The sequence below is a fragment of the Taudactylus pleione genome, unplaced genomic scaffold (genome assembly GCF_031769625.1).
Source record: "Taudactylus pleione unplaced genomic scaffold, aTauple2 ptg000015l, whole genome shotgun sequence".
NCBI lineage: Eukaryota > Metazoa > Chordata > Amphibia > Anura > Myobatrachidae > Taudactylus > Taudactylus pleione.
The window spans coordinates 12,326,627-12,353,895 of NW_028284417.1; the positions used below are offsets into that span (position 1 = coordinate 12,326,627).

The following is a 27,269-nucleotide window of genomic DNA, read 5'->3' on the forward strand; positions in this document are numbered from 1 at the left end:
ATTGATACACTGAATATACGCATATATGCATTTTTAAATCCATTTTATTGGAACTTTAAATATCTCTGCATTAGCACTACTGCAACATTATATTGTAGTTCTTTGTGTGGCATATTTTTGGTTTATTTTCTTGTACACATTTATTAGAATGTAGACACATTAGTGTCTAATTTTGGGCCAATGTAATACATTATTTGAGTCATAGAGAGGACTTTCTTTCCTCTTTTATATGTTTATGTCCTATATCATTTTTAGATTGTATTTTATTTATTGTGATATTGTGTTTAAAATAGGATATTTTATTATCTGAATGTGTTGTGTCGTTTAGCGCCACCGTATAAATTTTTGGTTGTTCCTTTCTTTGTGAGAAGCTTGGCGAAGCCTCTTGTATAGGTGTGCAGGAAATTTTGACACTTTATCCATATACACCACTGTTAGCGCCGGGTACCTTTTGCTTTTATGCTGTCAGACAGCTGTTGGAAATAAGGGGATGTCAGCCCCCAAAAAACACATAAACAAGAAACAAAAGATTCCAGCGCTACTAATGTATAGAAAAAAGGATTAACAATGGACAGTTGGAATGATAATTCTCATACAAAATTTAATGCAATAATACACTAAAAACACATATAAAGAAATTGTACACAAAAGAATATAAAAATAATAAAAAGTAAATAAACTAATGTAAAAAAGCCACATAAAAGTATAGGTGAACCATATCTGATAATTCCTAAATGGATCCTCCTTCCATATAGAACACAGTCATGTACTGGCTGATGAAAGAAATGTGGATAAAGTATTCCTTAGGTGAGAAGAATTACCGGTATTGGATGAATGATTTTTCCACAGTCCTTGGCAACATTCAGTGGCCGATGCATAAAATAAATAAATAAATAAATAATAAATAAATGTTGAATGGTATTTTAGTTTGTTTTTTTGCTTGAGTGTATGTAGGATCATGTTTTGACTTTTTTTGTAGACTTGAAGCCTGTGGTGAAGAAGCATGTTTTCAGTGTAAGTTGTTATGCCTTTTTGTGGACGGACAACATGTATATACAGAGTCAGGAGCTATTAAATGGCAGCCCAGACCTTACTGTCATTCATAAGGAAGTAAAACGATTTCTCAACATTGAAGAACAAATCAAGAAATATCCTGAGGTAAAAATATTTTTAGTAACAATTTTCTTTCCCATCTTTCTGTAAATTATTTTTACATCAGAATTTATTCACCTCAACTAATGAACATCATTTGGCTTAACTAGATATGGCAGAGATAATTTGCCTGGATATAAAATATCATGTTCTACTGATGCCTAGTAAGAAAACACCTTCAGAAATGTAAAAATAATGAAGTAAAAAACATCATATTATAGGGAAACAGTTCTAACTTCTATTATCTGTAATATGTAAAATGGCTTGTTAGCTGCTTCTGCTTTGAGTACATAGCGTACACAGAATATTCCCACATGATGGTTTATTACCTAATAGACAAACAAATGTACTGTACACCTTATTCTCCATATTCTTTCTTTTTAAATGGCTTTGATACCTCGTACAGATCTCTGTTACTAATGTTGTACTTTGCTTATAGATTCTACAAATAGGCTGTATTTGTCTTGATTACTCTCTGATAAAGGACACATTAAAAGGATTTGCAGGAAGTTGGAAGTGTCATTATGCTACAATCATACATGAGCGCGTTAAGGTAAATAATCCTCACTCTCTGCTTTAATACCTAAAATATATTGGAGATCATGTATGAAGCGTAATATTTCTACTGCGTAATGCAAAATCACTATGAACACAACATGTACAGTACTTTGATCTGTGCATATGTGCCTAGATTTCTCCCAGAGCACATGGGTTTGTATAACAGAACATGGTGGAGTAGCAGTAGTTTGCATAGGCTTGCGGAGGTGCTTGGCAGGGTTGAAGATGTTCCTTAGTAATTATACTCAGTGGTGCTTCTAGTTTTGTGGAACAGTGCAGTAAAGAGATTTCCTTTGCTGGGTTACTGTAATGCAAAGCCAAGGCAATCCAGGTACTCTGGTTTCCTCCCACAATCCAAAAATATAATGGTAGGTTAATTGGCTTCTGATCAAAAAATTAACCCTAATGTGTATATGTGCAGTATGTGTGTGTGCATGTTGTAGAAAATATAGGGGCCTATGTACTAAGCCTTGTAAAGAGATAAAGTGGATGGAGATAATGTACCAACCAGTCAGCTCCTAACTGTAAAGTGACAGGAGCTGATCGGTTGGTACAATATCTCCATCGACTTTATCTCTCTACAAGGCTGAGTACATAGACCCCTTTAGATTGTAAGCTCCACTGGGACAGGGACTGATGTGAATGACCAATTATTCTCTGTAAAAGGGCTGCGCTATATAAATGTTAATAAATAAATAAATTACCTTTCAGGAAGATCTTGGAAGTGTTTTACAATACAGAGAGAAAGTGTGGCAGGAACTCACAGTCCCAGTTGAAAGCCTGGAGCAGTTAAACTCCATTTTAACTTTACTAGAAGAATTGCAAAACATGGAAAATAATATTGATGAAGTATATCTACCTATAGAAACGACGTATGAGCAGTTAAGGTAAACTCAATGTAGGGCATGTCGTATACCTAAATATCATGTTTTTTGAATAGTGTAAGTCATGTATTCATTGCTTTTTTTTGCATTCAAAAGGGTACTGGTACCAGAAGCGTCATTTTGGTGGTGACACCAGCGCAGCATTTAAGGACTATTCGCATGTGCGCAAAATTGGGGAGTGGTCTCATGCCTAATATGTGACGCTTTGGGAGAGTTACCGTGTGTCACAACCTGTTATCACAATGCTGGGGGCTTGCCTAGCACTCCTGGAGCTACTGGGCAGCCACCAGCCTCTCACATGCAATGCATCATCCATCAAAGTTGCAGCGCTACTCAGATGACACCATCCAAGGGGGTTTTGCCAAAATAGCAGAGCAGCTCTGCTATTTCGGTGTCACCCCCTCGGATGGTGTCATCTGATGCAGCCCGCACCACCCTAGTGACGCTACTGGCTGGAACTCACCTAATATTGCAAATTTATGCAAGATTTGTAGTAGTTACCATACCCTGGTAAAGTCTTCAGACACTTATTTTCATTCATTTCTAAATTATTTAACTGATGTCTTCCTGTGCCCAGAACTAGGATTTATACCAAAATTTTATTTTTTAGAAAAACACAAATAAATTCTTGGTATCCTTGTTTCAGCAATAATCTATTTTCCAAAATAGCAAAAAGCCAGATATCACGTATGGGTTCTCATAACCAAATCTGCACTTGCAAGTGATTTTTTTTTTCTTTAATAATCATCACCATCTTGTATTAAATGCTTGTAATGTGTAGCAATAATATGGTAGCCCGTAAGGCCTAACATTTTTTTAAACTAGAAAACCTACTGCATTAAATGAAGGGACCACTTTTTTATTTGGCTCATGAGAGATCTGGGCATTAGATGCCTCCATCTGTGGAAAGTAATTTGATTTTGTGTAATGTTTCAGACATTGGGCCTGATTGGATTTATTTGCAAAGTTTGTGGGTGGCAACTGTGGCTGCGATCCTGCACGCAGTAAAAATGGCTCATGCGTCTCAGTTACGTCGGCCATGCTGTATGACCATTAGGGTTACTCAGAAGTCTGATAATCGACTGATCGGCAACTGATACTGCGTCTTTGTATGCAGACACCTGGATTTGCGAGGGAGCTTCAATATAATTCTAGGCTAATGCAACATTTGCATTTTTTGCACAGCTGCTACGTACAAATGTGCACCTGTGGTGGCATTAGCGTCCATCACTGAATCAGACCCATTGTCTGGTGATCACCAGAAATTAACTACTGAAGGGCATATTGTTTGCAAGTGGGGTCTCCCCTCTTTCTAACAAGGGGTGTTAGATGTTACATGTTTGGGGTCAGTATGAGGAAGATAGGACACAATGGGGGAGATGTATTATAGCGACACTTATCGTGCCGCTAAAACGCTTCCTGCTTCGACTCTTTACCGAGGCGAAGCAAGCAGCACTAACAATGAGATGTATTACCATCTCATCGGCCGGAGCGGGGGACTGAAAACTCCCCCCTCCGGTGATCCCTGCCTGAGTACACAGCGCATCAGCCTAGTGCTGATGTGCTGTGTCTCAGTCCTGGCTAAATCCACTGAGCATGCACGGGATATTGCAAGTATCGCAAGATCCCACGCACAGCCCTGGAGCCGGCAGCCCCCGCAGCAGGGACAGCGCTGTCCCGGCTGTGGGGATAGGGCATCGCCAAGCTGCAGCTGTTGATATTGATAGCTGCAGCTGGCGGAACTGTCAGATGAACTGACCGTTCATACATTGCCTTGTCCATCGGCGCTGCTATCTTGTCATTTACTGCCCAGCCCCCAATCATACATGGGGGAGAAGCTTTATCAGCGTACATAATGTGCGCAGAATGCCGCTCCGGTGTTTAATACATCTGCCCCAATGTGCCCTCCTACTATCTAGGGATAACTTGTCAACTTGGATAAAGTGTTGACATCATAAATGTGGAAAATGTCAACATTGACATAATGTCGAAATATGGATTGTCGACATTGTCAAAATCTTGACATTTGCACTACACTTAGGGTTAGTGTTACGCATACATGCCCACTCTCCCGGAAGTCGCGGCAGGCTCTCAATTTTTCGGGTAACCTCCCGCACCCCACATAAAGTAAGCATTTCTCCTGCATTCTGCCCACTTCCGCAGTGATTGCGGGTCCCCATGTAGGGGGGTGGGCTTAATGATGCGATTATTAATGAATCGCAGCGTTTAACCCCACCCCCTATTTAAATTTGCACAAATCACAACAATTTATCACAAAGGGGCAGAGCTTAATGATGCAAACCATCAGGCCCCGCCCCCATTGCAACCCACCTGCTTCTCTTCCCCGGGCTTTTCCCGGGAGGAGAAAAAAAAGTAGGCAAGTATGGCGTTACGGTTACCATTATGATTATGCTTAATGTTACCATGAAAAAGACAGCGTCTACATTTTGTTCATGTCGACATGCTGAATGTCGGCATTTTCAAAGTCAACATAATGACCATGTCCATATTCTCATATGGACATTATGGATATCGACATGGGTGGAGACATACAGATGTGTCCTCAATTACTGTCCGTTCATATGCCATACATAACAAGACTTCTGGCGTGACTGAAATATAAAATTTAGCGATTAAGGCCTATTTCACACCTGCCGGTTTTGCCCGGCCGGCAAGAAACCAGGTAGAAGCTGCCCGTTTCTTTCAGGCACTCAGTGCCTTTCACATGCAGCGGCTTTGAGTCGTTTCCAAAGTTTTTTTTTTTTTTTTTAATTTATCGCTTCAGAGGCCAGCGTTCACAGTTACAATGGGGAGAGCCGCATCACATAATCTAAAGAGCCGCGGGTTGGCCACTGCTGCTACAGAGCATTCGACGAGGAAGGTTTAGGTGTATGATACATTAATGTATGACAAAGGGGAGCAGAGCAGTGACGATTTTAATGAAGCAAGTCAAAGAAAAAGCAGACATCTGAATGCTTTCCTGACTTACACTGCCTAAACCGTTAAAGATATATCACAACGATGGACTTTACTTTATACCATGTAGATATTGCTATGTATTATCCAGTTTCTAAAGTAAAAGTGATGTAAGCCCTGTTTACTGATACAACCTTTAAGTTTTTCCCTTTTTTCAAAAATGATTCTTTAATTTCAAACGAGTTTAATTTCAGTTAATGACCATAAATAAAGTACAAGGACTGTTTTGCTCATGGACAACTTTACGTGGCCCTTTTGCGTATCACGTCAAAACTAAGGGGGTATTCAAATACTGTAGGTCTGAGAATAGTAACAATCCCGCACCTGTGGAATTTTTCCTGCAGGTGCCGGATTTTTGCTATTCATTTAAGTGCAGGGTTTTTTATTTTTTCAGCACCGGGAGGTTTTTTTTGCACACCACCAGAGCACAACCAATTTATCCTAATCCATATTTTTACTAAAAATGGTCAGGAAATGCTCTGGGACCCCAGCAAAACCTCTCCTAATGAGTAATTAAGCAATTGGAAGTTTCCAATTAGCTTAATTAGTCAGTAATTACTCACATTCAGAAGCAGTTCCTTCTTCCTCCAGCATCGGGACCCGGTCTTCTGTAGCAGTGGTGTGTGTAAGTATGTTGTGCCAGAATTGGGCGCAAGATCTGCGTGATTTTTCGCAGAGAAAACCTCGTTCCCAGTTGAATTCCCCATAAATCTTTTCATATTGACGTCAAGAGGATAAACGACTAATGGCAATCTTATAAGATCTCGGTTAAAAAAGACTATCGCCGTAAATTCAAAATTGCTTACCAATCAAGTAATTACAGGTGATCACCAGAAAATAGTTGCTAATTTTAAGGTAAATGCAGACAACAAGGCCATCTCATAATCCACAGTGGAGGGGTTAAAGACTATGGGGGCATTTAGAGATGCGGCTCTGGTTTTTAGCGTGAAATAAGCATTTTTTGTATAGTGTGGGCTTGATTTAATCGCACGCTAGGCCAATATGGCTGATGTTTGAAGTACTAAGCATGCATCTGAGTCGCACTGTGCATGCACCCCCGATTGTTAATGCACGGAGACGCAGTACGAATTTTACGCATGAAGTGTGGTTTGTAATGGACTTTCCTGGAAGATAACAGGTGAGTGGATATGCAGAGGTGGGAATTTTGCAAGCGTGTTGCTGATAGCGGCTGCATCTAAAGACGCACCACCACTTACACAGGACTCCATACAGACTGAGAAACTGCTTCTTCCATAGGGGTGGTGAAAATTTTCATGGTGCATATAAAGACACACCGAGGTGGATTTCTATCAGCCTCTGTGTGTCTTTAGATATCAAGCACAAGACGCTGCTAGTGGGCCAGTTCTATCTTTTTGTGAAATTTGACATTTCAATGCGAGCGCATGGAACCACCCTGTCTTGTGGGAGTATCGTGAGTCAGGCGTACAGAGAAGGAAGACCTGTTTCTGAGGGATCTCTTGCTGTTTGCATGGGACTGATGCAAGTGCTGATACTAATGATGATAGTTGTGGCATCTGGGTGGCATGGGTTTTTGCTTGCAGGAGCATGAACCTCCACATTAGCCCTACGTGTCAAGGCTGGTAACTCTGGTTTGTCCGGGAGAGAGCTAGGTACCTCCTCACTGGTGGTTAGGGAGGTTTGGAGTACAGATGGTCTTATATAACTCTTCTTCATAGATGTTAGAATAATAGAATATGCAGATGGACAGTATATACAGAGAGATATGTTAAAAATAGTGAATGCAGTCAGCCCTATATTAACAGTGGACCCGGACTGGGACCGTACTTGGTACACACAATGGAATATGCAATGGAGCCAGAGTGGGACCGGAGCACAGACTGGACCCAAAGTAGGACCAGACTTGGAGTTTACACTGGAACCAGACTTAGAGCATAGACTGGAGCCAGAATGGGACCGGACTTGGAGTTCACACTGGAACCAGAATGGAATCCGACTTGGAGCATAGACTGGAGCAAGAGTAGGATTCGTCAGAGCGTCTGAATGTTGTCAGGACTAGGAATATCCAATCCCTGTGATGCACATGGATTGGATGATGCGATCAGGTTATCACTTGAGACTTAGCAGTCAGTTGACCAGGACTAATATGGTGGCACCCAGTGTCCAGAGGCAGCAGGAATGCTGTCGGAGCCCCAAGCCCACTGAGACCACCACCATACTGGGAATCCATCAGCAACGCACTCGACTGGTCAGGAGCCGCCATGGCTGCGCCCAGTGTCTGGAGCCAGAGGAAATGCCACCAGAGCTCTGGTCCCCTGGGACCACCACCACACTGGGAATCTGTTGACAGCGCACTCTAAGAGCCCCAGGCCAGGACCCCCACCAAGACAGCGCAGCACGACCCCGAGGGTAAGCACTGTTCCTGACACTATGGAATCTCGTATTAGCATAAGGTAGTAAATCCGCAACTACAGTAACTGCATCTTTCTGAGATGTAGATCTTATGGTCTCAAGGATAAACCACGAGATTCCCTGTTATTGCTCCAACTCATGGGTACTCAGAATTGCAAGGTTTAAGAATTATTTTACTCATTGTTCTTATATGGATTATCTTTTGGTTATCTTCACCCTTCTAAAGAGAGTCTTGAAGAAAGTAAGACAGACAGGCATTCTAGTGATTCTGCTAACAGACTGATTACAGTTGGGTTGGTACACAGAAAATGTGTCCATGATAGTGAACTACAGTGGTGCTTGAAAGTTTGTGAACCCTTCAGAATTTTCTACATATCTGCTGAAATTTGGCCTAAAATGACCTCAGATTTTCACACAAGTCCTAAAAGTAGATAAAAAGAACCAAATCTAACAAATGAGACAAAAAATTAGACATGTTATTATTTTTTTTTTTTTAAGGAAAATGATCCAATATCGCTTATCTGTGAGTGTCAAAAGTATGTGAACCTTTAGGCTAAGCAGATAAGGTGAAATTAGAGTCAGGTATTTTCAATCTATGGGATGACAATCAGGTGTGAGTGGACAACCTGTCTCTTTAAAAGAACAGATCCATCAAGTCTGATGTTCACAACACATTTGTGGAAGTGTATCATGCCACAAACAAATGAAGAGTTGTTGATGCTCATCAGGCTGGAAAAGGTTACAAAATCATCTTTAAAGAGTTTGAACTCCACCAATCAACAGTCAGACAGATTGTGTACAAATGGAGGAAGTTCTAGATCATTAGTACCCACCCCAGGAGTGGTCGACCAACAAGGATCATGCCAAGAGCAAGGCGTCTAATAGTTCGCAAGGTCACAAAGGAACCCAAGGTAACCTCTAAGCAACTGAAGGCTTTTCTCACATTAGCTAATATTACTGTTCTTGAATGCGCCAGCAGGAGGACACTGAACAACAATGGTGTGCATGGCAGGATTGCAAGGAGAAAGCCACTGCTCTCCAATAAGAACATTGTTGCCTGTCTACAGTTTGCTAAAGATCACCTGGACAAGCCATAAGACCATTGGAACAATGTTTTGTGGAAAGATGAGTCCAAAACAGAGATTTTTGGTTTAAATGAGAAGCATTATGTTTGGAGAAAGGAGAACACTGCATTCCAGCATAAAACCCCCATACCATCTGTGAAACATGGTGGTGGTGGTATCATGGTTTGGGCCTGTTTTGCTGCATCTGGTCCAGGATGATTTGCCATCTTTGATGGGACAATGAATTCTGAATTATACCAGAATATTCTAAAGGAAAATGTCAGGACATCTGTCCATGAGCTGCATCTCAAGAGAACGTGGATCATGCAGCAAGGCAACGACCCAAAGCACACAGGTCATTCGACCAAAGAATGGATAAAGAAGAATACATTTAAAGTTTTGGAATGGCCAAGTCAAAGTCCTGTCCCTGTAGCGCTGCCGTAGCCGGAGGCTGGAGTTCTCTCCTGAACTCCAGCTTCCGGCTCTCCCCACAGGCACTATGGGAGAGACGTCATGACTTATCTCCCATAGTTCCGAGGAGCAGCTGGGTGGACCGGATGGCTGGGGGTGTAGGAGCGGTGTTTAAGGTAAGTAATGTTTTTTTTTTGTGTTTTAAGTGGTACTACAGGGCCATTACTATGGGGGTATTACCATATGGGCACTACTACAGGGGCATTACTATGTGGGCATTACCATATGGGCACTATTACAGGGGCATTACAATGGAGGCATTACTATGTGGGCACCACTACAGGGGAATTACAATGGGGGCATTACCATATGGGCACTACTATAGGTGCATTACTATATGGACACTACTACAGGGGCATTACTATGGGGGCATTACTATATGGGCACTACTACAGGGGCATTACCTCATGGGGAATTACTATAGATGCACCACTGAAGGAGTCATTACTATAGGGGCCCTGCTGCAGGGGGCATTACTATGGAGGAATTACCAGGGGGGTCACCAAATTACTGTCTTGCCCCGGGTGACAAAAATCCTAGTTTCAGCCCTGGACTTGGCCAACCATTAGAGAGGACATGCAAAGAACAGGGACCATTTATAAAGGAGGAGACAGGGATGTGTCAGGACCACCTACGTTGATTGGCATCAGGGCTAATATTGGTGTAGTTTCCATAGAAACAAACTAAGCACTTGAGTTCTTCCATGATCCTGCTCCACCATGTTACTAACCCATACAGGAGGGGCCCCTCAGGCAGTGGGTCCCACTGGGGATATCCCCTGTACACCTGTGGGCCAGTCCGACCCTGAACCTGTGGCTTTTCTACAAAGCAGCCATGACAGATATTTGTCTAAATGTGTAGTTCTTCTCACTGTCTTCCAGAAGTCGTCGTCTTACATCTGCCTGCTATTTTATTACTCAGTTCTGTTGTCAATCTGGTCCTTTCCTTTTTGTAAATGGAATTATTTGAGCACGTAATGGAGATCCACCTTAAGATGCTTTCCTTTAAGTTGGCCTTTTTCCAGGTTATATGATCCAACCACGGTCTGATTTAGTGATACTATATTCAGTTCCAAAGTTCATTATTTTGTTTTGTATGAGGGTTGTTTTTTGTATCTTATTTATGTCTCATGCTTATTCAAAAACTAAGCTCTCTGGCTGGGTGTTAATCATCTTTAACTGACTTATAACTTATAGGACTATGGCTACATCTTGTCACTATTTTCAGTGCTAGAACTATCATTAATTTGCAAATCACAAGGTAAAAATCTAAGACAAGTTCAATAACTACTTGTGTCTTATTTTATGCCACTGTAATATAGATATCTGAATTTCAGGTCCTATCAGCTGCGTATACCAAGAGAAGAAGTGATTGATGTAACAAACTTGAGATATAAATGGACAGAATTAATGGATCTTACTAATATTGTAAGCAAAACATTTTCTCTTTGCTTTTTTGTTCATTTTCTCTTTGACAATTTGCATGCTTGGCATCCAACTTATGTCATGTTATAAATAGCAACTTAATGTTTATTTAAATAATTGATAACTTCTTTATTAAGGGACTATATAACCTTTTGACATATAGCAGGAGTTATACAAAGGTGAGCAACTGCTTTCAAAGTAAAGAATGGTAACAAACTGTATCATTTTATCAAAGTAAATTATCAGAAACTATTTCCAAAATGCAGTGAGTGTGACTATCGGTGCTATCAAATTAGCCCCATTGTCAGCTCGGCTGCAGCTATTATCTGGGATTTCTTTACAGAACTTTAGCAGGCTCTAAAAAAAATCCAAGATAAATAGTCCATTTTCGCAGTCCAGGCAAGGAAAACACATAGGTCCGTGAACTTATCATGGATTCTATGGACCAAATGTAATAGGGCGAGAGTTTAGAAAATGTGAACGTTTACTACTAAACTCTCACATTTTCTATACTCTCACCCTATTACATTTGGCCCTATGTGTTTTCGTGCGATCATAGATAATGTTTTGCATGGAAAAAACAGGCTGTAATTGAATTGTGTGAAAAAAAAATTGTGATAAAAATTGGGAAAAAGCCCTGGTTGTAACGTGCAAAATATTATAAGGCCTAATTGAATGCCCCCCTCTTTCTAGCTGGTAAAATAGTTTGATTGATTTATGCTGATTTAACTTATATCAGTGCAGTTGATTGACCCAGCTTCCACACCAGCACCAGCCCACACACCAAAGCTCCATGGATGTACTAATGTGCCCTATTACTTATCCCATGGTCTGCTACATACATCAGTTTTTCCTGGAGTTAATCTGATACTCTTATGGTCATAAATGAAAAATAGGGGAATAATCTTTTAGGTCCCCCTGCTGACACACTCCTTCACTGCTATTCAAAAATGGTGAACCTAATTGATTTTAAAGATCTGTATTGCAGAGTCCGGGAAATATGACTGCATACACAATTCCCTGAGGCTCTGGCTAGGCCGGCTGGGCACATTAGTAACATCTTTTGCATAGATTGTAGTTAGTGCAGCTTTAACATTTTTACAAGTCTATTTTGATACAGTATGTGTTATATTTAAGATGTGATCACTATTTACTTCTATAGTCCAAATCTTTTCTCAGCTATATTAATAGTTAACTTAATAATGTAATAAAAAATAATAATAATTTACTACAAAATTGTTATAGGTTAAAGAGAACTTACTGAAAGAGAAACAGGACATCTTTAAGCAGGAACTTGACAAGCAAGTTAAAGTAAGAGTACATACTATGCCTTTTAAATATTATGTCACACCTAGGGGCATATGTATCAAAACTTGATGTGAGATAAATTTGTGAGATACCTGTATATATGACCAACCAATCAGCTTCTAACTTGCATTTTGCAGGCTGTGTTTAAAAATGATAGTTAGGAGCTGATTGGTTGATGATATATATTTCACAATTTTATCTCACATCAAGCTTTGATACATATGCTCCTAAGCCATATAAAAAAACTGAACATTTCAGCAATTCACAGAAATGATGTTATGGCATCTTCCAAAAAGTGATCATTTGACTCCAATATTTGTTCACACTCAAAAAATGTTGCATGTATGACCACTGTTTTGTGATGTGGTGAGACAAGAGATACACAGCATGATTGTGCAGCTGACAAATCTGATGCTCTCATGTCAACACGGACCAGTAAGGAATGTTTTCCAGCACCTGGTAGCATCCATACCACAAAGAATTCAGAGTGTCCGTAGGGCAAAGTACCCAATATAGTGCCCACTAAGTGTTTGTTCCAGTATTGTGAAACAATTGCTGTTTTATTTCGCATTTTACTTACTAATTGTAAACCTAAATGTCTAAACTTGCAAAAGACCTTTATTCTATATTAACCACTTAAACATTTGGTTTTTATTAGAAAATTATGTAAATAGTATATATTTAAAACTTGATTCAGTATAATTTTACTAACACATATAACGTTTGTTAATATAATTATAGTGAATCGGGTTTAGTTAGGTAATATTTACATGATTTAATTAAAAAAACAACCAGACAATATTGGGGACATTTAAAATAAAAAATAGCTTTACACAGTTTAAATATTTTTTTTTTCTGTGTTAACTATACTATATCTAAATATAATGCTAACCCAGGAAAGCAGGAAAATGTTATTTATTTAACTGAATGGCACCACAGTTGTGTCCTCCTACACCTCACGTCTATATGGCGCAAGACGCCTGGCACAACTGAGACACTCCTAGAGGTAGGATACCGTCTTTTCCTTTACATTTTGTGTATTATTTGCATCACAGCAATATGAAACACCACCCAAAGTGTACAGCCAGTTAAAACCACAGCCCAGCGTCTCTAGTACAGTACTAGAGATGCTGGGCTGTGGTTTTAACTGCACAGGAATTAGTTTTAAACACGTACAAAGTCACAGATAAAGCACAGCAGAACTTGGCATGAGAAAAAGCTGCAGCTGCAGCTGCTGCATCGTAGCATTTCATATACAGATTCAGACTCAGTCACACACACATGTACAAATGTCACACATCAGATTGATCAGTGCAGTCTAGCTGAGTAGTTCTGTCACTTCCACTAGTTTTATTTATGAGAATAAGATGCACATTTTGCGCGAGAAAGATGCCCTGCACGTTGAAATCGCACTGACCTGACGCACTGAGAGAGGCTGTTTAGTGCAACTGAAGCAATAGCGTATGAGGACACATCTGTATGTCTCTCTATAGTTACACTTCTCACAGGAATTCACAGTCCTGCAAGAAGGGCAACCAGCAGCAGAGGATGGGTGTTCCCAAGGACTGCCCATCACTGCTGTCTGGGGATGGGGTTGGGGAGAGACTGCTGGGGGGAGATACAGCTGCAGAGAGCCTAGACTGCAGGGAGATTCTGTTCCTACAGCCATGGGAAGGCAATCCTCTTTGGATCACTGTGGCCGTAGGAAGGCGTGGGGAGCAAGGGTTGCAGTTATCCATAAAACTTTGGGCTGCAGGAAGAGATTCTCTTCCTGCAGCCATGGCTGGGGGAGAAGACTGGGAGTCAGGGCCACGGGTCAAGAGGGAGAGACCAGGTACTGTGAGCCCGGTGACTGCCAGAAGATTACTTCCCAGCAGCCACCGGTGGGCGTTTCTGACACTGATGCATCAGAAGTGACCACGCCAGGCAAGAGGTTAAAGGAATTTCATCTTCTAAACAATTACTATTAATTTGTTTGTAGACCATAATGCAGGGCAAACCTTAAAAATGAGGTGAAGAGAGTGAAAGGGAGAGGTGGTGTAATAATATAAAAAGCATATAATTTTACTAATTTACTGTAGTAAATCTTGATGTTATGCAAATACCTACCTAGATGCTGCACAGCATGTACATAGCTCTCAAATGTCCCAAATTAGTAGTGACAGTCCTGATTAGAGGGCTCTGTCATGCTATATTGATCGAGACAGGTTTGTCCCAGAATGTTGGGAGGTATGTCTTGTTCACTGCTGTCTGTATAGCAAAGCATTATGAAAGGGAGTAGCGTGCCCTTGCCACTCTTGCGCACAGCTTTGAAGGATGTGCTAGGAGATGGGAAGGGAGCTGGAGGTGTCCTATTTAGATGGACCCCCTGGACTTGCCCCCAGGGATATAGCCCCTCTCCATGACATGCAACCACCCTCTCCTGATGTGCAAGTTGTCGCAATTCCACAATTTATGTTGAGAGGTTGGTATGTACATATTTGATTTACTACTTCACCCATTTTATACTAATAAGAAAGTCAAAATTCCAATGTGGCATGCACTGGCAAGTTATGTATTTAGGTTTATATATTCCTTATTTGGAAAACAGAACTATGATGGACTAGTAATGGAAATATTAAAATTTATGTTAAACTGCGCTTATAATCCTGCTTATAAAAGTGATAGAGAAAGCATAAATGCCACGAAATGTGGAATGTTACAATGGATGCACATATACTAATCATTTCTCACAGAGCTTTGTAGTAGAGGTGATCCAGTTTCGTAATCGATTTGATACACAAGGTCCAGCAGCTCCCGGTGTGAAGCCAGAGGAAGCTGTATCTCGACTGCATGATTTCAATGAGAAGTAAGTATCTAATATGCTAATATATATATATTTTAAAAGTCTGATTGCTGCTGTAGAATATAGTAGGTCTATTTAAATCCTTACAGAACATGTCTAATGTAGAACAAAAAGTTTAAATTTTTTTTGTGTTACTCACAATCATGCAAAAACAAGTGTATGTCCTTTAGAATGAACCTGGGATCTCACCATAGTGCCAAATTCGGAAATCCCCCTATCCCCCTAAAATGCCACAGTAAAGCCCATGGCAGATTTGAGAAGGTAAATGGAGGGGACTGAAGCTGGTGCACAAGAGAGGCCATTGGGTCAAACACTGCATCAGGAGCATTGTATTATGCTTATATACAAATACGATAAACAGGCAAAGTAGCCCCTTACTTTGTGGTATGAAGCTATAAAAGAGGAGGAAAGGAATGCATGCATTGTGGGAGAGGGAAAGTGAGTTCAGAGATCACATTAACCTGACATGTGTGATAGGAACCAGACCTGTTAGAGTTATTATGTAAAATCAGAACTTCCAACTGTGGACTCTTCTTTCTCTTTGTATATCTCTGCTTCACTCTTCTTGTTTGTGTGCATTCATTTCTAGCAATGTCATCATGTTATGCATAGACACACAGACCACTGTTTTATTTCAGATACCAGATATTTAATGCTAAGAGGAATACGCTAAACTCAGTGCAGAAACTTTTCAACATAGTTCCAAAGACATTCCATGAGTTGGATAGAACTAGAAAGGTACAGTAAATGTAAATAAATAAATAAAAATAGTGTAACATAAACCACACTGTATAAATGTACAGTATGTATACATTTAATTATATTTGGATATACAGCCGCTTTTTAATTAGATGTTGTTTGTATAATTAACTTAATTATTTTGTCTATACCATAGTTTTTATTTTTCCCAACACTACAAAAATATTGTAATTAAACATTTTATAAATATATTTTCATATTATGTAAAGCTTGTACGTATATGTTTAGGATCTGCAGCTACTGGGAACACTTTACATCCTGTTCCAGAAGTTTATTGACTTTGACCAGAAATTTCGGAACACACTATGGGCAGATGTAGACCTCGCATTAAGTAATCAGGAGGTACGCTTATGTTTTGTAATATTATTATTACTGCATTTTTCATTTTATCTAAATTTATGATTCCAAAGGAAGAGAGGGTACTGTGTTCTCGGAGGCTGAAAGGAACATTTTATTATTATTTTTTTAAGATACAGTACATTTTCCATTAAAGTGAACATATAAGCAGGTAGATAGTTACATGATGTTAACTGATAGTGGGATGGAGTGCATAGTTATACAATTGTATCTTTTCATTTTTACTAAGATATAAGAAGAGATTCTAGATGTAATTCTTTACTCCCGTCACTCCCTAGCTAAAGCCAATAGTGAGGCACAATTTCCTAATTATAAGTAAATGTAGTAGACATGCCTTACACATGCCGCACGGAGGAGGAAGTGTAATGTGCGGTGTTTCAACGTAAAGACAGCACATTACACCTCCTCCTCTTCCATACAGTGCAGGGACTGTGCAGCCTATTACTATAAAGCTGCACAGCCCTGACAGTCCGCACCGCTGCTCCTTTGAAATGTTTTGAGGGGCAAGCCGCCCCCTTACAGTCCTCGTTCCGACACCCATGGCTCTATTACATTAATTATCTCCTGTGTTGCTCCTAACCCTCCTACCTGCTCAAATCTATATCTATCATTCATTAATACATCTTAAAACTATATCAAATTCCATGGAAACATAGTAAAATTTACGGCTGGACAAGTACCTTATTACTAAATGGACTAAGTCAATGTCTGGGGACCACAGTGTTTTTAATTAGGTACCTTTTACCAGCTTTAATTTTGGTACTGCAATGTATTGTAATGTAATGTGATTTTGTATTTATTTAATACTGACACACTATAGATAACATAAATATTTTATATGGTATTTCAAATTAGCAGCAATGTTCAATGCCCTTATTGTTTTAATTATATTCTTATCTATTGTAAAGCACTATCATCTCCAATATTAAAGCACGCTATCTCTCTTTTACTATTTTAAAAGAAAGGTTTAATGCTATGGTGATGTTTGAAAAACTTACAGCTACCATGACCAATACTAAATAGGCATACAACCTCCTATAGCAGGGATAGGGAACCTCGCGGAATCATTTGGTCTGGCCCTTGGAGATTTTTTCTGCTAGTCTCATCTGGCTAGCAGGGTGCCTAAAATGGCAACCTGCAGCCAGCATCTATGCCCCCTGGAGCGACCTTCTGAGGATTCAGATGGTCACACCACTGCCCTTACAGCTCCCCAAAGCATTGCTGTACTCACCAACAATTGTGACCCTGCCCCCATGTGACATCACACGAAAGGGGCGTGGCCCGTATCGGGCCTGCGAATAATGTTATATGTATCAAAATGGCCCATGGCAGAAAAAAGGTTCCCCACCCCTGTCCTATAGGAACCTAGGCTGAACTCAAAAAGCTATATCTTTATCCATATGTGGATAGTTTACCACAGCAACTGAACATTGTGAAATAATGGACTATGGCCCTCATTCAGAGCCGGACGCTCTGAGCAGAGCGCTCGCTCTGAATGAGGGCCGTCCTCCATAAAAATGCAGCGTCCTCCTGGACGCTCGTATAGCTGTGGGTCACCACCCACAGCACATACGAGCGTGTAGGATGATGGTCGCGATGGTCTTGACCATCGCGACCATCGCCAGTGCGACCAGAAGCCTGTGGTCGGGGTTTTCGACCACAAGCCCTGGAGTGATTTTGGCTCTATCAGAGCCAAAATCACTCCCACTGACATCACTAGTGATGTCAGTGGGGCCGGCTTCTGACGGTAGGTGTTCCCTTGGGAACGTCTCCGTCTGGCAGGCACGCCCGCGGCACGCCCACCAAAGGGGGCGTGCTGTCAATCAACATCGACAGCACGCCCTCTTTGATCAGACACAACGAGCGAAGGAAAGTCCTTCGCTCGTCGCGTCTGGCGCATGCGCACGACGGAGCTCCCTCCGTCGTGCGCATGCGCAGTGCACACCATCGACCCACTTGCGAGCGGACAGCCGCTTGCGAGTGGGTCTGAATGAGGCCCTATGACTACATCTTAAACCTCTGCAATGGAGACCTCTCTGGGTCCTTATGTTCTCTCTATTTCCAGTATCACTATACTTATCCTTGTAACCCTGCTTGTTTGCTCACCTCCTCCTTAGCTGTATTACTTGGTACTGTAAATCAATTAACATTGGAAGTAAGAAGGCATATTGCTCAATTTAAGCAATATTATAGATTTTTTTATTTTTCCATGATTCATAATTATTGTATTTTAATCAAACTTATTTGAAACCTATTTTGTATATGTTTGTCCTCCCTTCTCCTGCACTGTTTATGGTCTCTCTCTCTCTCTCTCTCTCTCTCTCTCTCTGAAGATTGCACAGTATTGGTCTGAGTGTCAGATTTGGAATGATAAACTGAAGGACTGGGATGCATACAATGAAATGGCTCGAGAGATCAAATTCTATGAAGACATCTTTCCTCTTCTGCATGAACTGAAGTCTAAGGTATCATACTTGAAGCACACATCAAGTACTTTAACCCCTTATTGAGCCTTTATAAATGTAGACACATCATACATTGTGTAGACCCCCATTGATACCAACATTTTCTTTTCACTGTGTGATCCTGATTGTTCTAATTATTTTTCATTTACAATAACCTAGCAAAATTAGTAAATTTCTGTTTAAATGTCTTTTATTCACAATACTTATTTATCCATCATTTAAACTTTTGATGAATCCAAAAAAACAAGATGATAGTAATAAGAGGTTCCTGTAATGCTTGTACCTGATTTTAAACCTAAGAGTAATCATTGTCTGAAAAAAAATCACGTCACCTGGGTATCTGAGCTATTCATTTTTTATATACAGCCATGGCCAAAAGTTTTGAGAATGACACAAGTATTGGTTTTCAGTTTCACAAAGTTTGCTGCTTAGTGTTTTTAGACCTTTTTTTCAGATGTTACTATGGTATACTGAAGTAAAAATTACAAGTATTTCATAAGTGTCAAAGGCTTTTATTGACAATTACATTAAGTTTATGCAAAGAGTCAATATTTGCAGTGTTGACCCTTCTTTTTCAAGACCTCTGCAATTCGCCCTGTCATGCTGTCAAACAACTTCTGGGCCACATACTGACAGCCACCCATTCTTGCCTAATCAATGCTTGGAGTTTGTCAGAATTTGTGGGTTTTTGTTTGTCCACCCGCCTCTTGAGGATTGACCACAAGTTCTCCATTGGGATTAAGGTCTGGGGAGTTTCCTGGCCATGGATCCAAAATGTTGATGTTTTGTTCCCCGAGCCACTTAGTTCTCACTTTTGCCTTATGGCAAGGTGCTCCATCATGCTGGAAAAGGCATTGTTTATCACCAAACTGTTATTGGATGGTTGGGAGAAGTTGCTCTTGGAGGTTGTTTTGGTACCATTCTTTATTCAAGGCTGTGTTCTTTACCAAAATTGTGAGTGAGCCCACTGCCTTGACTGAGAAGCAACCCGACACATGAATGATCTCAGGATGCTTTACTGTTAGCATGACACAGGACTGATGGTAGCGCTCACCTTTTCTTCTCCAGACAAGCGTTTTTCCAGATGCCTCAAACAATCTGAAAGGGGATTCGTCAGAGAAAATAACTTTGCCCCAGTCCTCAGTAGTCCAATCCCTGTACCTTTTGCAGAATATCAGTCTGTCCCTGATGTTTTTCCTGGAGAGAAGTGGCTTCTTTGCTGCCCTTCTTGACACCAGGCCATCCTCCTAAAATCTTTGCCTCACTGTGCATGAAGATGCACTCACACCTGCCTGCTGCCATTCCTGAGCAAGCTCTGCACTGGTGGTGCCCCGATCCCACAGTTGAATCATCTTTAGGAACCGGTCCTGGCACTCGCTGTACATTCTTGGGCACCCTAAAGACTTCTTCACAACTATTGAATCTCTCTCCTTGAAGTTCTTGATGATCCGATAAATGGTTGATTTAGGTGCATTCTTACTAGCAGCAATATCCTTACCTGTGAAGCCCTTTTTGTGCAAAGCAATCATGACTGCACATGTTTCCTTGCAGGTAACCTTGGTTAACAGAGGAAGAACAATGATTTCAAACTCCACCCTCCTTTTAAAGCTTCCAGTCTGTTATTCTAACTCAATCAGCATGGCAGAGTGATCTCCAGCCTTATCCTTATCATCACTCTCACCTGTGTTAATGAGCGAATCACTGACATGATATCAGCTGGTCCTTTTGTGTCAGTGGAAATGTTTTTGGGATTAAGTTCATTGTCATGGCAAAGAGGGACTTTGCAATTAATTGCAATTCATCTGATCACTATTCATTATATTCTGGAGTATATGCAAATTGCCATCATAAAAACGGAAGCAGCAGACTTTGTGAAAACCAATACTTGTGTCTTTCTCAAAACTTTTGGCCATGGCTGTACTATAGGATGATTATGAGAGAAGAATGAGAAGAATGAGTGTTGCCACTGGTTGTAGGCAATGTTATAAAGATAGGGAAGTGATTGGTCCTGTAATACTGTTTGTGTCCACAATCAGAGTTTGGTTTCTGCTATAGTACTTTGCTTTAGTATGTAGATGACGACTGTAGCTTGGCATGGGATGTCGATATTGTAAATGTTGACAAATATGATGTCAAGGGTTAGGTTTAGGCTATGGGAGGAAAGGGTTAGTATTAGGCAAAATAAGGAGATAGTTGGGCTATGGGATGGGAGGGTTAGGCAGTAGGGGGAGGGTTAGGGATGAAGAGTTAGGATTACTCATACCACCAAAGCTGCACAGGATCCATCAAGAAAGTCATCCTGACATCTCTGCTGGAACCACCATCTTGGGTAAGTCACCACTGCCTGTTGACATTACAACCATGTCTGCACTCCCTTGTTGACATTATGAATGTCAACAAAATATACCACACCCACTTGGGATATATATAGGGATGCCATTAGAAATGGTGAGCCCCGAAACTACGGGGGACAAGGCTAAGCATGTTTGGGTAATACCCAGGGCTGCCCATAAAAATAATGGGCCCTTTGACAAATTTTGTTCCTGCTCTTTGAGAGAGAAGTTTGTAATCTGTTATATTTCACAACCTAATTGTACGTTGATTTTCTTTATTATTATTATGTGGCTGTGATAATTAAATGACTACTAACTTAGTTTTGTTTGGAAATCCCCTCATATTTTATAAAAGAGCAATTTGTATGAATCATATATACCTACTATGGGCAGCCCTGGTGACACTACTGCCCATTGGGAATATTGTGACCCTTCTGAAAATAATGTGCCACCATTAAGTTTGGTGGCAATCCTTCACTTATGGCAGACTTGGGGCCCAGTCAGGTACAAGCCTGGGCACTTCATAATATCCGCTCTCAGCGCCCATGTTAATGCATTGAGCTTATGGAGAGGTAGTATATTTGGTCACAGTAGATTATACTACTGTAGGGATGGGGTTAATAATATTAAGCAGAATATTTGCCTATAGCATTATTTTTCTTCTACTATTACTGAAGTAAGAATGTATCTTTATTTGCTTAGGAAATCCGGAACCGTCATTGGCTGCAAGTAATGTCTGTAACTGGAAGCTCGTTTCCCCTTGAAGCTAACGTCTTTAAAGTGTCCCATCTTCTCGATATTGGACTATTAAAGTATGCTGTACTTTAAGACACTTTTGTAGTACTTAAGTGTTATTCATCTATCTAGAACTCCCAACTAATCAAATATTTAGAATATTCACACATCCTCTTCTTAGGCGATCCACATATACAGTATGTAGCTGGAAAGACTGTATGCATTTTTTACCATTGAAGTTCTCTTTCCTCTTACATCATGTATTCTTTGGTTAGGCCCTTCTGTAATCTACAATTCAAAATCTACTGATATTTAGTTCATTATTTAATTAATTAAATTTAATCCACCAGTAAACATTTAGGCCCTGATTCAGAGCCGGACGCTCTGACCAGAGCGTTCGCTCTGAATCAGGGCCCACCTCCATAATTATGGAGCGTCCTCCTGGACGCTCGTATAGCGCCCAGCATATACGAGCGTGCAGGATGATGCCACTGCGAGCCGAAGCCTGCGGTTGAGTTTCTCAACCGCAAGGCCCGGAGTGATTTTGGCTCTATCAGAGCCAAAATCACTCCCACTGACATCACTAGTGATGTCAGTGGGGCCGGCTTCTGACGGTAGGCGTTCCCTTGGGAACGCCCCCATCTGGGAGGCATGCCCCCGACACGCCCACCAAAGGGGGCGTGCTGTCAATCAACATCGACAGCACGACCCCTTTGATCAGACACAACGAGCGAAGGAAAGTCCTTCGCTCATCGCGTCTCGCGCATGCGCACGACGGAGCTCCCTCCGTCATGCGCATGCGCAGTGCAGACCATCGACCCACTTGCGAGCGGACAGCCCCTCGCGAGTGGGTCTGAATCAGGCCCTTAGTTCAAAGAACACTAGAAAGAAATTACAATATACAAATAGGGAAGAAAACATCACCAACAATTACCTATTGTTAAATTACTTAAATAATGTTTTTGTTACACTTTGTATGCAATGTATCATCTAAATAGTATTTGATTAATAGGAGCAATATAAAACTTGCAGCAATTGTTTAACAAGACATTCAAAACCTACTTTCCTAGTTGGTTTCTAATAAATCTTCTACAATAGACCATCTTGTAGGCACATATTCATAATCTGAAACTTGGATACAGAGTTTTATTTTTTATCTAATACTGTGTCCACATGATGAATGTGTCTTTCTGGAATAAAAAGATGATAGTATATAAAGGATTAATCAAGTAACTGAACATAAAGTTGGAATCATAAAGTGATTGTTGATTTACCCTACTGTGACTGTATGGTATATATCTACATTATCTTCTTTATATAGATTTCAGGATCAGTTAATCTCCATAGCAAAAGCAGCAAAGAAGGAAATGGATCTAGAGATTAAAATGAGGAAGGTAGAAGAAGAATGGAGTGAGCAGGTACAGTGTGAAAGTACAAATACTGTCCTTTGGTGGCAGAATGAGCCTGGTCCAAATGACACCACATACCACTGACATACACTAATACTGTACTGCTCTTTAGGCATATTTGCTGAGAACTATGGCTAGATACTCTTGACTCCAACAGGTATAGAGCACTTCATAGTAGGGATGTGCAGGCTCGGATAGGTTCGAGTTTGCACGTGGAGTTCGGATTTTTCCCTCCAAAAAAACGGAACTCAGAACGAGGCAAAACGTCATCTTACATGGACGAACATCATCATTCCTGGTCTTTTGTCCAGGAATGATGATGTTCGTCCATGTAAGATGACGTTTTGCCTCGTTCTGAGTTCCGTTTTTTTGGAGGGAAAAATCCGAACTCCACGTGCAAACTCGAACCTATCCGAGCCTGCACATCCCTACTTCATAGATAATGACATTTTATTATATTAATTTCTAATTTCAACCAGACTCAGACAGTGCCCCTGGTGCTGGATTTAGAACATAATTGGTCTGTGAATTCAATGTGTTCCTCTTCACTTTTCTATATATTGCCTTCTGCTTATATTTGCAAACTCACTTCTTTGGGAAAACTTTCACTTGGCATGATCAAACTGTTTGGTGTAATCGTATCACTTTTAGCACTTACCCAGACAGGTCTTTGGGCATTGAAGGGTTTAGACATTTTATCATATTGTCAAATGTACAGGTGCTGAGCTTTAAGCCCTACAAAAACAAGGTTTTACTGGTGAAGGAGGATTCACTTCTGTTACTGGAAGAGCTAGAAGATGCCCAAGTGCTTCTTGCACAGATGTTGAGCTCCAAGGAAATTGATCCTCTAAGAGAGGAAGCTACAACCTGGGCAGAGAAGCTGAAACGTGTGGGTAATGTGCTGGAGCTGTGGATTGATGTGCAGGAGCTCTGGCGGCATTTGGAGGATATCTATAATAATCCCACTATCATCCAGGTAATATATGCTTGTACTTAGTATGCCTAATTATAATGGGTTGTTTGACCAGATGGCATCAGTCTAGAGATTCAGGGGTATATTTACTAAAGTGCGGGTTTATAAAAGTCGAGTTGTTGCCCATAGTAACCAATCAGATTCTACTTATCATATATCTAGCACTTTCTAGAAGATAATAGCTAGAATTTGATTGGTTGCTATTGGCAAACATCTCCACTTCTATAAACCCGCATTTTAGTAAATATACCCCTTAATCTTCAGAGTCAACATGGATTAATCATGAAATATATGGATGCATATGAAAGAAAAACATTGAAATGCCATTTTCACAAGTGTGTAAAGGTACATCTGCTGCAAGGGTGCAAATGTTACTCCCTATGAGCTAGGTGGATCTGGGCTTTGTTTTCCAAATGTGAGCTAGGAGCTGGAATTGCAAACATTATGGTTGACTTTGCAGAGCAACAGGAGAGAGATTACACATTTAGGTGTAGCATTCTCTGTTTAAAGATTAGCTGCAGAGCCTGTAAAGTAATCTGATATTTACAATTTCTTCAAAGCAACCAGATGCAGCGTCAGACACTAATTACAATGGGACTCTTGTTGACCATCTAGGTGCACTTGGTATAGAAATGCACACTTTTATGTGCAAAAATAGTAATTTTACAAATATATTAAAATATACAGATGTTGCAAAAGCAGTTGTGATGTCTCATTACTGGCATGATTTATTTAAGATATATATAAACTTCAAATGAGCAGTATTTTAGAAGAAAAAGGAATTTAGAGTATGTGCATTAGTGATGATCATTCCAGGCTTATCCTGAAAGCACGTATAGATGATTTCTCATATTTTATCAGTGATCTTAGAAGACTATTTTCTGATATGAATTATAAATAAAGTATTTATACTATTGCATACATTTTTTCTTTTAATTCCAATCAGGAACTACCCCAGGATGCAAGAAGGTTTGCAAAAGTTCACAGACGATGGACTTTGATGATGATCTCTGCATACAAAACCAAAAACGTTCTGCAGGTAAATGGTGAAAATAAAAGTATTCCAATAAAAATCATAGAAATGATTGTCTGTATTGGCATATAAACAGTAGATGATCATCACAAATTGACATCATCGCAAACTGAACTTAAGTAAACATGCTTATTTTTAAATAAAAACAGGAAATAATCTGTGTAGAACAAGTGACAAATCAATATGATTTGCACCAATATTTCAACATAATGCATCAAGATGTTGAAATTTCATCTAAGATTAACACTAAAACTGTAGGTGAAACTTTATATACATATATATATATATATATATATATATATATATAGCACAAGATCCTTCTGGCATGGGTGTATACCCAGCACACAATAAAGGAAGGCGGCACTCCAATAGAACATGTAATTCAATGTGTATTAATAATCAAAACGGCATATTAACATCCATGTGTCAACGTTTCAAGGCTGAACGCCTTTTCATCAGGACATGTGAAGGAAACAGAAAAGGTGAAACTGTCCTACCTTAAGTAGAGAAAGGAAAAGTGCTGAAAAGAGACTCCTCTCCATGTGTGGAGCCACGCGATGCAAGCGTCTACCGGAAGTGGGGAACTCTTCAGACGCGACACCGCCGTGTGGTTACCCGGCAACTGAAGACGCAGCCTCCTGTGGAACTCTCGGGCAGACTGCACTTACCCGAAATAGCCACTATGGAATCTGCGCCAGAGATGCCGGGATTCCTCAGACGCGACGTGTTACTGTGGTTACCTAGCAACCGGCAGTGCGCTGCATCATCGGCTCCTGAAAAAAAATATAGAATAGAATGAATAGAAATAAAAATGTGATTAAAGAAAGGAGATAAAGCAAATGCCTAAAACCATGATAAGAAGGAAAAAAACACAGAAAAAGTGATAGAGATGTGAACATAAAACAATATGTGTATAGGAACATATGCATATAAAATTCACATAAAAAAATCTGACTATGTGAAAAAGAATATCTATTACCAACTAATACATAATATACAAATATAAAGAATATCAATATTAATGACATGCTATCTCAATAAATAGACATGATGAGTAAGCTAATGCTGAACACAACAGAACAGCAGTAGATAAACTGGAAAAAAGAAACAAGAGAGCTATCAATAGAAAAATAGGATCTAAATATCCCAGCAGCGACTAGAATTATAGAAACACATTGAGCATATTTTTTTCATTCAGTCCCTTCGGAGCAATGGTATTGAGATGGTGAATCCAACGGGCCTCACACCGATTAAGTCGTCCAGCCCTATCCCCACCTCTAACATCAACAGGTACATGATCCACGATTTTGTATTTGAGGCTGGCTAAAGTATGATTAGCCAACCGAAAATGACGGGCTACTGGTTGCTCTATCTCTTTGCCACCCAGGGCCGCTCTGATGGATGATCGATGTAAAGCTGCTCGTTCTCTAAATGTACGGGTGGTTTGGCCAACGTAATAAAGCCCACAGGGGCAAATAATAATGTAAATAATAAACGTGGATGTACATGTGAGAACGTGTCGTATAGGAAATTTGCGACCACTGTGTGGATGCTTGAAATATTGTCCTGGTTCCCAAATATCTACAAGTGGTGCAAGAAATGCACCTGTAACATCCTGGTTTCTTCTTCTGAATTGTGATGTCTAGAGCAGAAGGTGGAGAAACAATGTACGTTCTCATGAGAAGATCTTTAAGGTTTTTACCTCTTGAATACGCAGGCATGAGAGTAGTCTGTTTAAATGTGGAAAGGTCATTGTCACTTGTCACCATCGGCCATAGCTTCTTAGAGGACTGCTTAATGACAGAGCTGGTAGTTGAAAATTCAGAAATAAATGGAATTTTGTTGGCCGCTTTATGTTTAGGAGCAGATTTTAACAACTCTGTTCTAGGCATTTGCAGAACTTCCTGTTTGCTGGCCAATAATTCTTTCTTTGGATAGCCACGGCTTGTGAACTTATTCACTAGCTCATTAAGACAGCCATCTAATGCTGAAGACTCACTGGTAATTCTAGCGGCCCGCATAAATTGGGAACGAGGCAGAGACTTCTTCAAGGATGAGGGATGACAGCTACTATGGTGCAGAATCGTATTCCGATCCGTGGGTTTGTTGTACAGATTAGTAGTGATGGTGCC

At 40.3% G+C, this 27,269-nt stretch overlaps 1 protein-coding gene across 1 annotated transcript in view; it reads left to right on the forward strand.

Moving 5' to 3' along the window:
- The window catches only part of LOC148542122 (dynein axonemal heavy chain 5-like), a 356,598-nt gene that overhangs the window by 101,299 nt on the left and 228,030 nt on the right, over positions 1-27,269 (forward strand). The window contains exons 25-37 of the mRNA XM_088471686.1: positions 980-1,158; positions 1,592-1,705; positions 2,422-2,597; positions 10,833-10,923; positions 12,166-12,231; positions 14,964-15,076; positions 15,712-15,811; positions 16,061-16,174; positions 18,523-18,654; positions 21,690-21,799; positions 23,044-23,140; positions 23,850-24,107; positions 25,051-25,143. Of these exons, the coding sequence (XP_088327812.1) occupies positions 980-1,158; positions 1,592-1,705; positions 2,422-2,597; positions 10,833-10,923; positions 12,166-12,231; positions 14,964-15,076; positions 15,712-15,811; positions 16,061-16,174; positions 18,523-18,654; positions 21,690-21,799; positions 23,044-23,140; positions 23,850-24,107; positions 25,051-25,143 (1,643 nt within the window). The remainder of the gene's footprint in view (positions 1-979; positions 1,159-1,591; positions 1,706-2,421; positions 2,598-10,832; positions 10,924-12,165; positions 12,232-14,963; positions 15,077-15,711; positions 15,812-16,060; positions 16,175-18,522; positions 18,655-21,689; positions 21,800-23,043; positions 23,141-23,849; positions 24,108-25,050; positions 25,144-27,269) is intronic.